Source organism: Electrophorus electricus, chromosome 5, assembly GCF_041902795.1.
Source record: "Electrophorus electricus isolate QZ-2024a chromosome 5, ASM4190279v1, whole genome shotgun sequence".
NCBI classification, from domain to species: domain Eukaryota; kingdom Metazoa; phylum Chordata; class Actinopteri; order Gymnotiformes; family Gymnotidae; genus Electrophorus; species Electrophorus electricus.
The window spans coordinates 8198214-8215574 of record NC_137501.1 but is presented as its reverse complement, the minus strand read 5'-3'; the positions used below and the strand labels follow the sequence as shown (position 1 = coordinate 8215574).

The 17361-nt window shown below is 40.8% G+C and overlaps 1 protein-coding gene across 1 annotated transcript in view; it reads right to left on the bottom strand.

The window, feature by feature from the left end:
- tmem8b (transmembrane protein 8B) overlaps positions 1–9277 on the bottom strand; it is a 97839-nt gene extending 88562 nt beyond the window's left edge. The window contains exon 1 of the mRNA XM_035530385.2: positions 9111–9277. Coding sequence (XP_035386278.1) covers positions 9111–9195 — 85 coding nt within the window. The 5' untranslated portion in view covers positions 9196–9277. The remainder of the gene's footprint in view (positions 1–9110) is intronic.
- Between the last annotated feature and the right edge of the window lie 8084 nt (positions 9278–17361).

The window sequence follows — 17361 nt, the reverse complement described above, 5'->3', positions numbered from 1 at the left end:
CGCGGGCGAGAACGGGAGGCGAGGTGCAGATAACTGAGTGGCACACAGCTCAGATGGCCTGGACTATATATTTGATTAACTTGTAAGCATGATAACAGGGGCAAGTTTGTTGCCTGAAAACGATCATTAGTGAGCACTCGTGAATTGAAAGAGCACAGGCAGGTAACGTGTGCATTAAGTTAAGTGCTTTTTCTTCTTTTTCTTCTTTTTCTTCTTCTTCTTCTTCTTCTTCTTCTTCTTCTTCTTCTTCTTTTAAAAAACTAAACCTCTATTGATATATACCCTATTGGCAATGAGTAGATGTTCTCTCACTGCCACTGTATGCAAGGTCTCCAGAATATTTTTTAATTCCTAACTTTTTTGTACATTTATTCTTTACTGTGAAAGACTCTGTCCAAGTCTCCATTTGCAATTGGTTTTGGCACTGCTTCTCAAACTATAATTATAACTATAATTCTTCCGATTCATGCCCACATCAGTGTCTGCTTGTTGTCAAGTGACCCATGTAGTCCTGCATTTTTTTAAATACATGTAAGCAGGATAATTACATTGCAGTCATGGCAGTGATGTTCCCTCAGTACTTTGAATAACTGTATACTTTACAGTCTTTCACTGTGTTCAAATTGTTCAGCTTTGTGCATCACTTTAAAAGCTTATTTGGAAATATAAACAGTTGGGCTCAAAGTCAAAAGTTCATAAAAATTGACACAAGCCAAGTCATGGAAAAACTGCAAACAGTCCAGGTTAGTGTTTGTGACAGTTTTTTTTTTTTTATATACAAGGCAAGGCAGAACCAAATTGTGAAGATGAACAAAGATTTGTGTCCTAAGTCACTGTCTAGCCATAAAAGAGTCACTGGTTGAAGAACTGGGAGACAATGAAACATAACCAGAATACATATCAAAAACAGAATGGGAAAGAGCATGAAACACTGAGAGAATAGCATGAAACAAATCACTCGAAACCTACAACCCGAAACCAGAAATGACAATTATACATGAAAATCAAGAAAGCTGACATAGGGTGTACAACAACAAAACTCCAACAATGACAACAACAACGGGAGCACACTGTATAAATAAACATGTAAATCAAGAGAAATGACAAATCTGAGACCAGTACTGGGGAGAGACAAGAGACAAGGGTGGATAAAGAAACCAAAACAAAACCATGTGGTGACATCGCCATGGGATCCAGACAGAAAATGGAAAGAACATGGGAACCTTGTCACCCAAGAGGGAAACAGTGAAAGTACAACCTTCCACATAACATTTCTGCATAAAAATTCAGCAAATTGTATTGCAACATGTTATTAATATTTTCTGTATTTAGTGTACATTTTATATGGGTCTTCAAGATATAATAAGATGTTCCTTGAATGGCTCTTATTTCTAGTACTAATAGTGTAACAAAGCAATGGCTGCTTTTAGAGACAGTCTATGTTTTTACCCACTGAACCATTAATACTTTAGCTATTGATTTACCCCCCCCAAAAAAAGCACACACACACACACACACACACACACACACACACACACACACACACACACACTTTTCTGAGTCACAGAGGCATCTGTAGGAAGTTCCCTCACGCTAAGGGAACTTGCTGTAGCAAAGCAAAAGCACAGATCTGCAACCCAGTCAGGCCTCGAAGGTCCTGAAGTGTAGTTTCTGTTTGTGTGTGTGTGTGAGTAAACAACCTAAGTAAAGATTGAAATGTCTACTGAAAAGTAAAAGGTTCCTGAGGTCTCAAGTATGAGTATAAGGTTGCCAAGGAGTGGGAGAAAAGGCTCCCTTACCTTCCTATTATGAATCTTTTTTTTTTTTAAAGGTGATTTTAAAAGAAAAACAGTTTGATGTGTTGTGACATTCATATTGCAAGACTTAGCCCAAAACAAGGATCAGTCCATAGGTTGTGCCAATGAGAAGATCCAGAAAAAAATGGTTATTATCGCTGCCTTAACAAAATATTCCACCACACACTGGCAGTGTGAGTATAAAGCCTAAAAATAGCGTTCAGCATAGATGGGCTCTGTGGCGTTATAACTCTTGAAGATCCTGTTGCAGGACCCATGGTGAATATTTTTGCAACCATGGACATGGCAGCCGCCTCCCCCTGTGTACCGTACGCAGAGCCGGCTGATGTTAATTAAGGATAATCAGGGGTGAGGGTGGATATCTTGGTGGATGTGCTAGCAAAGACAGCAGAAAGTTTTCCCCACACCTCACTCCTCTCGGCCACCCGCTCCTGGCTTCACTCACTCCTGTCAAGTCGCTGTTGCGCCCGGAGCCTCCGTAAGCCACCAGCCGTTCCGCATGGCTGCGGGGCAAAGCAGCTGTCAACCTCTCCCTCTCTCCCCCTTTCTCTCTCCACTTCTCTCTCTGCCTCTCCCTCTCTCTTGACCTCACTCTACCCGGTCACATGCTTCCCTTCTTTAATCCTCAGCCTCCCTTTCCCCCTGGATCAAACGCAGTCCTTGGAAGTTTGATTGCGAGAGCAGGGGCTTACCCTGCTCCTTTATCAGTGTGCACATGCACGCAGCCTGTTTTTAGCTGCACGCGTAGTGACCTGAAGGGTACAAACCACCTCATCCTACCTGTCGCAAATACTCACTCCACATGCTGGCAGACAACCACATAGCTCCTGGCCCAAATGTTGTCCCAGTGCAAACTTTTGTTTGCCTCTTGCCGGATTAAATCCAGATTAGTGATCTAATAGCACTGATCTCTTCTAATTCTCATCAATCCTCTCATTTACAGCACTGAGAACAAAGTGCCCCCCCCCCCAAAAAAAACCTTCGATGAGCAATCGTCCATAATTCAAGTGTGGCCATTTAGCAGTTTAGCTCAGTCTCATCTCACTCTCGCCTTAAACCATTAGGTACTCCACTGCTGCTGCTCCTGACATGTTCTGCAATCAGCAAGGCATTCATTTGGAGTCCAAGAGCAAAGTTTCTCCTTTGCACACTCCTGCTAATTAATGTTTGCCTCAGGATGACAGAACCATGTTGCGTTGAAGAGCGAGACAGAGCATGAAGAGCGAGACAGAGAAATATAAGGTGAGAGACAGAGAGATCGCGGGAGAGAAAGAGAGAGTAAAAGTGTGAGCAAGAGAGGGAGACAGAGAGAGAGGGAGAGAAAGACGGAGACGGAGGAATAGAGGAAAGGATCCTGACAGTGAATGTGGAGTTCTTTTCTTCTTGTGGCAATCGGTGAGTCAGCAAGTGAACGGAGGTACTGGGGCGAGGGCAATTAGCAAGGAGGCTCTGGTGCCAGGGCCACCCTTTGAGAGGAGCAGAGGTCAGCAAAGCAGCCCTCCGGACCAGAGCCTGGTCCACAAGTGTCTCCTCTCCACGACAAATACGAAACTGTGCGCGGCCCTCCCGGACTGCAATTTGGAGCGTTCCATGGCTTGAGCTCACTCGTGTTCACTAACGGACATATGTGAGAGTGTGAGCTAAAGAAGGAACTCAGCTGACGGGAGCTAGGAGTGAGGGGGTGGCTCTGATGCGCTTAGCAGTGAGGCATGCTGGAGTTGCACAGGCAGGCAAATGCTCTGAATAGCTCAGGTGAAACTAATGTTGAACACCTTGCCTACACATTCCTCGAGGAATCCCTGCAATGGCCAGCTACAGCAAGCAAAGGAGAAAATGGCACGTAAGATGCCAATATAGCGCAGCCCTATTTTGTACTGCTGTTACAGTGCTGCAGTGTTGCTGACTCTTTTACAAATACGGCGATGCCAGACATGTTTACAGATTTATCAATTACTTGCCTGGCCCCTGCCACTTCGGCAGTTGCATGGGGCAACAGAATCCCGTTACTGTTCCTCCAATCCTGTTTTTTCTAAATGGAGTGAATGAACACTATCATTCAAACGCTTCTCAGTTCCCTTACAGGTTCACACCCCAGCTCCCCACTTCTCCGCAACCTCACCACCCTTTTGTGGATCCTGCCAACAAGCCTTGACCCAGCATTGTTTTCATTTTCTTGATTTCCAGCACTAGATGGCACCTCTAGGCTGTGTGAGCTATTGCTAGATTAATAAGGTTGAACCCTGAGATGACAAGGGCATTGATTAATATGGCAGGTCTTGCTATCACTGTGTTCCTTTGAGAAGATAATTTCTCTCTGCCAGGGAACAGGCAGATGCATTGGCAGAGGGGCAAATACATCAGTCTGCCTGTCTGATATCCGCTGCTGAACCACTACGTGGATGATGCGAGTTGGCAAAGGGAATGATTCGCAAATGTATCAGTTCTGTAGTGTATTTGTGTTTTTGTTTCTCAGCAGCCATGTCTGAAATTCCTGTCCCGTGCTCTTCGGGAAGCAGCAAGCTTTCAGCCTGTGCATGGAAGTCTCCAGGCCTTCAGGCTCTGGCCCACAGCGCGTCTTGAGTAATGACTCACATTCTGATTAATGGCAGGGCTAGCAATCTTCCATTGCAGGCCACTCAAACCTGCTCCTCCCCATCGCCCCCACCAAAGGACACATTCTCCATATCCACCCCCTTCCCTTTCCACATATTTTAGTACAAGCGCGGCATTACACGCGTGAAGGGACGGACATTCCGTTGGGACGGGGGAACTCACGTAATGACTCTGCCGACAGATTGCTGGGCAGCCTGCTCTGGGATTACAAGTGTTCCACAGACCCGGAGGGTGGCCCGCTCACTGCCGCAGCCTAGGGAAAATTGAAGAGAACGCCGAAGACATTGCTCTTCCCATCAGTGAACCTACATTACAGTGTAGGAATGAAGTGTCAGTGTCAGTCCTCGGTGCTGCACCTTTTTTGTGTGTTCCCCTGTTCTTACACCTTTGATTCATCTCACACAGGGCATGTTAATTAGCCGATTAGCTGAATCAGGGGTTTTACAACAAGAATAAATGCACAGAGCAGTGGAGTCCCCAGGACTGGAACTGAGTATTACTGCTTTATAATATCACACACTGCAGCTTTTTATCACATCAATTTGCTCATATTTTCTTGCTAAGGTTATATATTTCTTTAGAGATTGTATGTGTGTGTGTGTGTGTGTGTGTGTGTGTGTGTGTGTGTGTGTGTGTGTGTGTGTGTGTGTGTGCGCGCACATGTGTGCGTGTGTGTTTTGTGTCATCAGTAACTGGCATATCAAAGGGATGTGACCTTAAGACATTTTACACTGTTTTTCCTGGTGAAGGGAAGAATAATGAATTTGCAGGCCCAGAGAGAATAGCTTGGACAACTCAGAAAATTGGGTTATACAGTATATTCAAGTGCTAACAAACAAACAAACAAAAAGCATTTTTTGAGTTGCTGCAATAAGCCTGTCATGACAGAGAGTTTTTGTAAGCTTTATTTTACCAAGGTAGATTTACTGAGGTAGCCTGGGGTATAATGGAAGTACTCAGTAGGAAGAGAATTTAGAACTGAAGCCCTATTTAGTAGTTAAAACTGCTGCAGTACCTATCACCAAGTACAAATGTTAATATATGCTTGTGCATGTGCATGTGTGGGTGCGTGTTTGTGTGTGTAAGAGAGAGAATATGAAATTCTGTTATTTTTGCATTAAAAAGCCTTTTAAAGGCTTGCCAGTGAAATGTTCTACAGAGTAAATTGTGTAATTTTAATAAAAATCCTAATAGGCAACATTTTATTGAATGTTGAGGTTCCATTAGAGCTGTCTCCTCTCAGATCAGAGACTTACTGATTAGTGTTTTCGCAAGCATTCTTTCGAATCTTGACTATAGTCCTAAGACTATATTCTCTCATTTAAAGTTTACATTTTATATTTATATATATATATATATATATATATATATATATATATATATATATATATATATATATATATATATATATATATATATATATATATATATATATATATATATAAATATAAAATTTTAAATAAATGTAAAATTATATTTGATTGATTTCTTTATTTTTTGACAGGCTATGCTTTTATCAACTTTTAATTGCCCTGGTTGGTGTTGTTTCCAATCCAGACTCAGAGGTCTGAAAGCCAGTGCACTATGCTGAATGCTTCTGCTACTGTCAGGGTCACTGCCACCTTGGCCCACACTGAGCCAGGCTTCCATTAGTACCTGGTGAATATGAGATTAGCAACTTGGTGCGACACATATTGCATTATGGGCCTGCGTGGCATCATTCAGAGCACTGAGACGTGTGTTGGTCAGGTGACGTACTAATCGAGATTGCGCTAAACATCAATGCCCAAAATTCCCTACGGGGCCAGCTTGGCGCCAGTCGTCTTCTGACACTTTTAAATGATTTTCTGACACGTTTAACTGGACCAGTAGAGGTGATATATCCAACAGCAGTGGTTTTGGGAAACTGAAATGGCTTGTGAAAGAAATAACTTTCAGTAATTCGTATCGCTTGTCTTAAGCTCTGCTGCTACTATTTCAATTTCACTATATACCATCACTAACTTCATTTGTGTTTTTCTATCATTCACTCAATTCTATCATTCACTCAATTTTCTCATGAAGGGCCAGATTTCAGGTCACAGCAGGTACCCTGAAAATTAGACCAAAGTACAAGCCAGCAGCCAATTTGTTTTTCGGCCACATAACAAGCCCATTAGATGTTAGATGATGATCATCACGATGGACTGAGACCAGCAATAGTAGCAACATGTTCCTCACGTTCCCCTGCTTAAGTAGTCAAGCTCCCACACCTCTCCCCTAAGTAATGTTCCGCCGCTTAATGTAAAGCACCTTCATGGGTCATTTCTTTGTATAATAGCTTTTCATGAACATTATCGATTTGAGAAGAAAGAAAATGCTCTCAACTGTGCAATAGCTGTTTTAGGTTTGCACAGAAAAAGCAAGCAGAGACAACTATAGAACCAAGACTGGAAAATAAACATGCTCTTTTAAAGTTCTCTGGACCCTTTGTTATTGGTTATTTGCAGTTTGCAGGCTAAGCCAATACAGCACTGAGAACAGCATTTAGGGATTTTTATAAGATGTGGTGCTTCCTGAATTCAGAGTCACCAAAAAAGTTACATCAAAGAAGTACCCTTTTATTACATCCAGACAGTGCATTTTTAGGGGTGTAAACCCTCTTTGATTTGGATGATCAATCATTCGCAATCTGGAGCCTTGTTTGAACACTAGTTCAAAAACAAACTAGCCAGACCTTTCCAGTTTTGACTCTAAACAATCTCCCTCCCTCTCCACCTTTCCCCCATTTCTTCCCAGTCTTGCTTAACGTGATCCTTTCAAAAAATGAACTCAAACGTGATACACGTGTCAATTAAGGAAGAAGAAAGGCACAAACCGACCCCAGACAAAATACGGCCATGCTCAGCAGCAGGAGCGCAGTCGTCCCTTACGCACAATGTCATATCGCCCACAAATCTTTGTCTATGTCTGCCCCATTGTGGAAGCCTATCTCACTAACAGTCTCCTTTGCGCGGTAGTCTGTTACGCGCACTCTCATAAGGCCACATGGCTTATCGGTCTAGCTCCTCTATGTACGCCTCTGAATATCCCACCTCTCCTGCTGCCCATTGATACTGCAATCAATGTGATCAGTCAGCTACCACTGCTTCCATTACCCCTACATTGTCGAATATTAGATGTTCCACTGTTTATCAGTCCAATAATTAAATTATTTGGTTTAGTCTAATATTTTTCTGAGATAATTCATTTCGTATCATTGAATAATAGTCGCAGAGCATCAGCTAGTATCATAATCACAACACCACAGTAACAAGTAGGGTAAAATACAAAAATAAATTAAAAAATTGCCAATTGAATGTGTAAACAAAATCATACAAGCGGTTCAGATCTATTACAGTTATAACGTCAACTTTCTTGCGCTGAATGGAGGAGAAACACTCTTTATGTCGCTTGACTTTTAGAGACCTGGTGTGTAGCATGAGTCTGACATACAATAATTTACTCGGTGTAAAAATGCAATTTCACTTTCTCAAGATCGCAAGAATTGTCCAATGGAAAGATATGATCTTGTACAGAATTACATACATTTGGGAGATTTTTCATTTGTAAATCATTTTAGCCTTTAAGTAATGCGAAAAGGCTCAGTGATATGTTTCGACTACCACTGCAATGTTTTAAGACGAAACTTAAACTACACATTCTCTCTGGTATTTTAAACGCGCACAACAGTCCTTCGAAAGTGACAAGTAACCCGAGTCCCTGTCATTTACGCCGAACACCAAAACTGAAAAAAAAAATAAATAAAAAAAAATATATATATATATATTGGTTATGGACTGTAAGTAGTATTCGACACGAGAAAAAAAGCAGTGTTGCAGCTCATCCATCATTCACGTTGCAAGGCGGACGTCGCGATACAACAGTGCGGTTATTGTCTTTCTCAGGCATCTCACTTAATCTCTATGTCCATATGGTCTACAAAAGCTCTGCGTCTCGGAATAAAGCAAATGAGGCGCAGATGATTACCACAGCGCTTCCCCTGAGTTAAACCTTACATAGTCTATCAGAGAGAAACTAAAAATGTTTGGAATTTTCTTACAGGCACTAGTCTACCACGTAATAAAACCAATCTGGGGGCATTTTCGTATATAAAATAGTCAACAGAAGCAATGGAAACTTACAAGGACAGGCTTTCAAAATCACACAAGCCTCAAAAGCTAAAGGTTGCGCCAGACAATCAAAAGAAGACGTGCATATGTATGTTAATCTTGTTGCTACTGTTAATGTTTTTCATGTTATCCATTTCATGCTTACTTTTCTACCCCTTTCCCAGTGTATTTGTACATCTTAGTACATTTTAATAAAAGTACAACTGGGGGGACATAAAGGTAGAGCTACTAGTCGTTATTTCCTAGCTTACTTGGTGTAGCACATCTAACAAGAGAATAGCCGAAGAGAATTCGGCATATTGCATGCATTTTTCACGTTGTTCTTTGGACAACATCTAAAGCTCAATAAAGGAAAACGGAGGAGACAAGCATTCCGTATGCTACGTGGCATGCGATTAGGCATAGCACTACTGTTACATGATATCGGCTATTGCTAAGCGATTCCCCGAAGTGTTTCAGCACCGCCACAAAGGACAGCTCCACTGCATCCAAATAAGAATCTCACTTCAAGCTTCACTTAACGACTTACCTCCGATAGAGCAGAGATAGCTGTAAACAAGCAACAGGAGCTGCACGCGGCCCATCTCCGACCACAGACCTACAAGCCGCCACATCGTGATAAACTGAGTGTTTACCTCCTAAGAGCACGTCCGTGATTTTATATCACTATGCCTGTCCACATTTTCAGGTCTTGCAACGGACCAGCTGTTCGCGCATGACGTAATTTAGAGGGCTATTCCGAGAATGCTCCTCCTTTGCTTTGCTGTGATTTGAAGGCTTCCACTTTCCGCGTTCACTCATTGGAGGACAAGGCTATCAGTTACACGGGAGACGTGGAGGAGGCATTTCCCAGTGTTGTTAAATTAGTGTAGGTTTGTTGTAGCGGATAAATGAGCAGCGTGTCATCGCTAAAACTGCACTTTGTAGAACCTCTTGAAAGGTTTTTGTTTGTTTAGTACTTTGTTGCTTCGACATTTTAAACAAATATAAAGTTACTCTCTTAAATGATAGACTAATGTAGTGGACACATTAAAACATACACCTGCCTAACAAGCTGAACCTTTTCAGTATGAAAGTGATATTCTTAAAGTGGTGTCTATGTCCCAAAACTACATTTTAATGGCAATCACAGCAACGATTGTGACTGGAAAGTTTATTTAGCTACGGGAGATAAATGGTGCCACCCAGTGGCTGTGAGTAAAACAACCAATATTCCTACAGGTTTATCTCTTAATCGTCAGAAACTTGTTGACATATCCATATGCATTCTCCAGACACTTAGAAATAACTGTGGGTTTGAGGTGGCAAAAGTTTAGTTTACTTTTACCAACATCAGTGTCACTGCTGGTCCACCACCAAAAATCTTCAGGTAACCAAATAAAGGATAAAGGATGTTTAACATAAATTATGCAAAGAGTTATCAGTAGACTCTAACTGTATATCTACAAGGTGTTTCTAATAGCGTGGTGTTTTTAATAAAGAGTTTGGCATGTGCTCATTCTCAAGTGTATGCTGTTAATATACTTTTTTTTTTTCATTTGCCTTTACTGTAATATAGCCATATTAGCCATAGCCATAGTACTCCTCAGTATTTTGCACTGTGGAAGTATAAAATGTTTAAAACTCAAGCTATTCCCATTTATGCAAAGCCCAGTTTCCACTATGCAATCAACACAGCATCTGATATCTTGTAATGAATCTTATATTATAAGTTTATATCTTATATGGTAATTTATTAAAAGGAGAAAGCGTGAAAATAAATAAAGATGAAAACTACTGGAATAAAATGAACAATTTACAGGACTGTCAAATTATATTATTCCAGGATTTATTTTTATTAATAATAAAATGGTTCTTCCTGTAGGCCATAACACAGAGTTGCATCAAGTTTTGATCAGATTCCTATGTGAAATATCAGAGAGCATTTTATCATCTTCCAATACAACTTTAGCATAAATTCATTATTTATCTATAAGCTTATTAGCATTCTGTCTGTACCACCTTCAGGTAGCTGAGTTCAGGGAAGAGGAAAGATTTAGGAGTCATTTACAGTAAATAAATATAAAGGTGCACTGCACAGAAAAATGCATCTGCACTCAGATAAGTGCAGAACAGAAAAATAGTCCCATATGAGATATAAGGGATGAATATTTCCAGTTACAATATCAGCGACAAAAACTATCACAGTATCATTAAATGTACAAAAAAAGTAAAAAAATCACGGGTATTACATTCCTATATATGGGGCAGTAGTAGCTCAGTGGTTAAGGTAATTGGAAAGTTGCTGGTTCAAGCCCTACCACTGTTGGGCCCCTGAGCAAGGCCCTTAACCCTCAAGTTGTACTCAGTCATAATTGTCATAAAATTTGCTTTGGATAAATGTGTCAGCTATATGTTATACAACCTCTTGTTAAAAAGCACCTGCAATTTAAGTAAATCTGAAATTACTGTTTACATAAAAATATAATGCTAATATGGAAACATGAAATGCATAACAGCATACACAACAAACACACACTGCATATTGTGACTGCTTAGTCCTGGTGTGCACTTTACTGAGCCACTGTAGCTGTAATGTAAAAAAATCTGTAGCATGTGCTAATTACAGCAGTTACGCTCACAAGAGTGCTGAGTCTGAGCATGTGCAGATATACCAAAACATGCAGGTTCAGTTCATCACACACACTATATTCACACTCCTTTTTTACTTCATGTTCATTAATGTGTGTGGTCTTATAAAGCAAGTAAAGTACCATGCCTTCTGTTTCATGGATAAATGACATATCTGAACTTAGATTATTTGCCTACCGATAGCATTTACAGCACAGGTAAACAGGAAATCTTGCGCAATATCACATGTTGAGGAGAGTCAGCTACTGTATGAAAAATTAACCAAAGACACTTTGTGAGGCCAACAGACTTACTTAGTGACAATACTTTGCTTTACTACAGGCTTAATTTACAACAGGCTTACTCTATGATGATGCGCTAATCATGATGCTGACTCTAAAGATACAATAGCCTAGTACTTTACCAGTGACTGTGATAAAATATAAAACATGAATACTAAACAGTATGTATGTACGGCAACTTCAAATATTTTTGTTGGGTACCTAGTGCATTTTGTGGGGGTGCACAGGCTATTGTACAAAGATCCTCTAGGAGGAATAAGGGATGCACACCCAAAGGAGAGAGGCAGAGGGAAGGGTACTACATGTAGAACTTGGCATTTACCCTGAAGACCTGTAGAGTCTGTAAACTTTGCCAGTAGGTCTTCAAGAGTGTTTCAGCACTGTTCCAGACTGTGGAGCCCCATGCCATCTACTTCAAAAGTGTAGTCAGGAAAAAGCTGGGTGTGTTTTTTGCTGAGCTGCACACTCTGGGGAGGTGAGTGTAGGCCCAGCTATCCAGAAGAGGTGCAGCACACACTGGATCTGTAGGTATTCCTGAACACTACATCACCAGAGAGCCCACAATGCCACAAGCAAGCTGAGGTGATGCTATGACAACCACTCTGCTACGTCATCCACTGCAGTCAGAGGGGGATATGGCAGAGAGAAGCTCTGACAGAAAACCTTGTGGAAAAAGAAGAAAACGATATGACCACCCACCACAAGGATGAGGCAGGGGGTTATATAATAGTTGCCTCAGGACATGGCTCTCAGAAATGGTGCTTTGTAACCATTTCCAGTGCATCGCCAGCATGTTAGCACCATTGTGGGTGCCTCCCAACTACTGGATGTCTTAGTGCCTATTCTTCTTGTCACTCTCAATACATGCCATTCAGAATAGGTGCTATTCCATCATGGGCTTTGCTGTTGATTTTTACACAAAACAAAGCTGAAGTGTCATCTTCTGCACTATGAGTTGTCTGTGCGATTTGGGGCATATATCGAGAGTCACTCATTCTTTACCGTTTAGCACAAAAACTCAGCTGAATCGCAGCTGGCCCATCCGATAGGGCATTCCACTATGCCACTAATTGTTCGAGCATCTCCCATTAGCCTCAGACATCTCCCATGAGCCCCTGCTATTATATTTGCTTAGGCAGGCCGGTGTTATCACGTGTCTCTGCTGGGATGGTGGCACAGCTTGAAAGGGCCTTGGAGTGGCAGGTTCAGTCAGGTTTGCGGGCCTGGCCTCAGGGCAGTAGCTTATCTATCGGGCACCTTCACAGTGGTTGGCTGGGCTGTCTTATAAGCCTCACTGTCTAGCTGTCATGGTGTGTGTGGCTCTTCAGTTCTATGACAGGCTGGCTGTGAAATCTCAGTGCTGGCATTTCCCTGCTGTCATCAGCTCTTTTGTGGTGGTGTCCAAGGCTTTGCGCTGCCACTTTTGCAGCTTGTTGTTCTTGCTGGTGATCCTCTGCCTGGTGTGCCTGATTTTGCTGCGTTGTGGCAGAGATTAGTTATTCAACTTCTGACAACAGTGGTGTGAGCAGAGCTCACAAAGCAAAAGCAAAACGTGCTGAGTGATCTTAAACAACCCTGTCATGTGGACTACTGGGAAATATGAAAATGATCTATTAGACATACGCCAATGTCAGGGTCAGCTGCTATAATATATTTTTCACAAAAAAAAGATGCATAAAATGACAAACTGATAGTATTCTAGGCTGAACATAAAGGTCAAGTTGTAACAATTTTTATGACTCAAAGACTAGGACAAATGAATTCATATTTAGTCATATTTATGACTTTGGTTAAATGTTCAGTGTGAAATTAAAAGAAATACTATAACAATTATCACAGTCCACAAAACATCCAGCCCGAAGACGCTCACTACCACACACACACACACACACACACACGTGTGCCTCGTTTGCCTTTTGTTGCCCACAGAAATGGCCATCCAGTGCTATGCATGGTTTCTTCACTGCTGCACTAGATACCCCAAGAGTTACCATTGCTCTACTGCATCCCAGCACGTGAAGTTGTACTACAAGCACTTGTACCTTTTTTTGTTGTATTTCAGCCAGATTGCCGCTGTGCTTTGTGTTTGCTTTTTTCCATGGAGAATAAAGAATAAAGAAACTCCAAATCTGCATTTGTGTCTCGCTCCCTCCCTCCACCCATCACAACAATCATATCAATCATGTCATGTATAAAAGAGAAAGGACTCCAGGGATTGCAAGTGTGTTGTAGTTAAAAATGTGGGTGTAGTAAAAATTGTTGTGCAGCACCGAAGGTTTCCAGAGAAACGGGACTGTAGAAACTGTGATGTGGAAATTACATGCAACTGCAGATTATATGAAAACTGCATTTTTTTTATTACACAAAATAGTTTAAAGTCAACATGTGGATAAACAGAGAAACATAGGGCACGTAGGATCCACACACCAGCAAACAGGCAAAATGAAATTCAAAAACCAGATATCAATCAGGAACTGGCTCACACATCAGTGAAGTTTAAATATATAAAGCCCAAGTTAATTACTTCAAAATACTTCAAAACCCAGGTTAATTAAGAACAGGTGAAGGAGGAGGTGGGGCCAATGATCAGTAGCCCTCTGAAGAATGGAGGGAGGCACAAATAAAAACTTGAAAACTTGGGCATATAAAAAGAACAACTGGTAATTGCAGTTTAAAAGTGTACTACTTATTATCTTAAAAGGTGCTACATAACCTAAGCTTGATTTTTTACATGAAAGCTCTAATTAATATCCCTCGGGAACAACTGCATTTGGTCAACGGGCTGATAGCCTGGCGTCTTGCTGTAGCATCTGTCAGCCTGGTCACTCTGGGGGTGAACTGAGGACTTCTTTTTGAAACAATGTCCTCTGGAATTCTCAAGTAGATAAAGACATGGTAAAACAATGCTTCCACTACTTCAAAACACTGAATAGTTTGGCAAAAGGAAGTAGACTAAAAGCCTTTGAGAAAATGTTGTCCACAACCCCTAGAATGATGGTACTTTGTTCACAGATAGTTAAATCTGTAACAAATTCTGTAGATAGGTGTGACCATGGTCTCTGTAGAGTGGGAAGTGGCATCCTCCCTATTGGACTGCCCACTGAGTTTCTTCTATAGCCAGGCACCATATGTAAATCCTTCTGGCACTCTTTTTCTTTCTTCTGAATGGTCTTTAACTTTCTAGTCTTTCTAGAAAAACAGTTCTGGTCTTTCTGTCCAAGGGATGACATCAGGGGTGCCCATGGCATGTTTCTTGTAGCCTAGGGTGTCAACCTTGTCTACTGCAGCAGTATATTTATTACACAGCTGCTGTTTCTTATAGCTACACTCATATCTGCTAGAATATTGTCTGACGTTAACTTGCCACTAAATCAGGAGATCTTACAGCAATGGCTGACATTTACATGGCCACAGAGTGGCCACTATAAACTTTGTTATTCTTACTGTCTTTGTACATTACATTTTTTGTTGTTGTTTGTACCCCCTTTTTCTCCTGGAAACGTGTGGCTAGGGAGACAGGGAAGGAAGTTTTATGTCTTTTCTTTTCCTTTGTTTGCTAGGTAAGATATTCTTCTTCTGTTTTTTGAACTGCATTTTGGTTGTTTGTTTTGTTCTTTTCAGCTCCTGAAGCTCATTCCCTATACACTGTAAATAAACAGATGGTTAGTTCACAAACAGAATCACTCTATTGCTATGGGCCATCAGGAATGCAAGTTCTATAGATGTTTTAAAATCCAGAATAAAAACATTGTTTGGTCTGGCTGTTTTTTATTACTTGTATTAGTAATTAGTTTATTTGATCTTATGTTTCATGATTTATTTCATTTTATTATGTAAACTCTGCCTAATCTTTTTGATGTAAAGTAGGAGACCAAAAAGAGACCAAACTTTGTATATTTACAACAAGACAAGGAAACACAAAGAACACTGAGCAGGGCAAACACATGCATACACTCTTGCTTTTATCAACAAGTAAAATCCATTCGGGCTATACTAGCTTTTGAAATTAAATTTTTCTCTTTCTGTTATATGGACAAAAGTAATAATTAACCATATGTAATAATTAACATAGTGCTCTATGGACTCTTCACTCCATGCTCTGAGTAAAAATAAGATTAGGAATGACATATTTTACTCATATTGTGCATAACTGTATTATTTAAATGTCCACTGGGTGTCTCATTAAACCTATGTCAAATGAAAAACATCAGTAATGATTATGAGAACTGGAAAATATTTGAGAAATGTGTCCTTGTATTTTCTCAGTTGCTGAGTGTGTGTAAGAATCTGTGTGTGTGTGTGTGTGTGTGTGTGTGTGTGTGCTGAAGTGATTGGGATTTTTTTCTTTTTTTGCATAAAGGTTTTGCTCTGTGATTACATTTTGTCATACACATTCAAACATCAGTAAGTGCTTCTTGCATATTAAAAACTTAAAATTCATAAATGTATTAAAAGTTTAATCGTATCCATGGCACAAGCTGTCAGTAACCAACTGATAGTGCTATTAGTCAAACTGATACAATAGTCTCCAACAATGACACTTCTGAAAACAGAAAGAAAGAGTTCAAAGAAATATTACTTGAAACTTGTAACAATAACAATATGTCAATAACAATATTAATTCTCATAAGGAACATCTGTTTTTTTAATCTTGATGGTAAAGAAAAGGTGGGGCCTGAAGATGTGACCATCTTAAATCCTTTGCACTTCCTGTCTACCAGCCTCATATGTGAAACGTGATGAAGCCAAACATCTGAAAATGGAGTCGATGTGTTTGTTCTCCTTTTTCTTTTTTTGTCCAGGTATGGTGTGGTATTAATTTTCTCATGAGTTTTTTAATGTGTACAAATAAGAATGCCTTTTTGTCCTGTTTGTTTGCTGATAGTACTACATGGAGCTGTTGACTTGTGTAATGTTGTGCGGTAAGGAGGCGGACACGTGCTGAGAGGAGCGAGATTAAACGGGCAAACCCAAAATCAGAGTCGTTTATACAGTCCAGGGTCACAGAGCCAACATGGAGAGTACGAGGAAACATTACAAAACAAAAACACACGAAGGCAAACTAGGGAAGCCAGCTATAACTAAGCCAAAGGAACACTCAGGACTAGGAAACACAAAGGTTAAGATAAACACACAGACACGGAATACAGAGAAACAACCATCAAACAGTCAAACATTAATTCAAACAACGAAACAACGAACAGCCACGATCAAGGCACACAACAGGGTTTAAATACATGAACTCGAAACGAGGGACAGGTGTACGCAATCAATGTGAGAACAAAACGAAACTATGGAACGGAACTAAACACATGACAGGGAAAACACGGAACATGGAAGGGACTGATAGTGACAAGTTGCACATTATGTCTGTGTTATATTAGGTCTCATCGCTGCTGGTAAATGGTCAATAACCATACCCGTACACATTTTAATAGTAACAATTAGGTGTACTTGTCATGGTGAGGGACACACCAGCCAGAGGGACACAACCACTGACACACACACCTCATGCCCCTCCCATTCCCAATCCCCTGAATTCTGATCACCTGTGCCTGGTTCTGTTGTGCCTCCAGTACCACGCAGTGCTCTCACAGCTCCTGACCTGGGCCGAGCCTAACCCACCAATTCCGCGTCTTGAGTCACTCCGGCCAGCAATCGTCACTCTTTTTGTTTTCTTTTTCTAAGCTGTTTGGTCACCTTGATGTTGTTCTTATTTTTATTTATTTATTTTTTTTAGTTGTAATGATTAGTAAAGAAACTTCACAACCGCCATCATGTCTAGCTCCCCGCCTGCCACCGTCATAGTACCGCACATAAGTGAGCGCTTTCTTCCAACAGTACCCCAAGTATTGTAAAGAAACTACA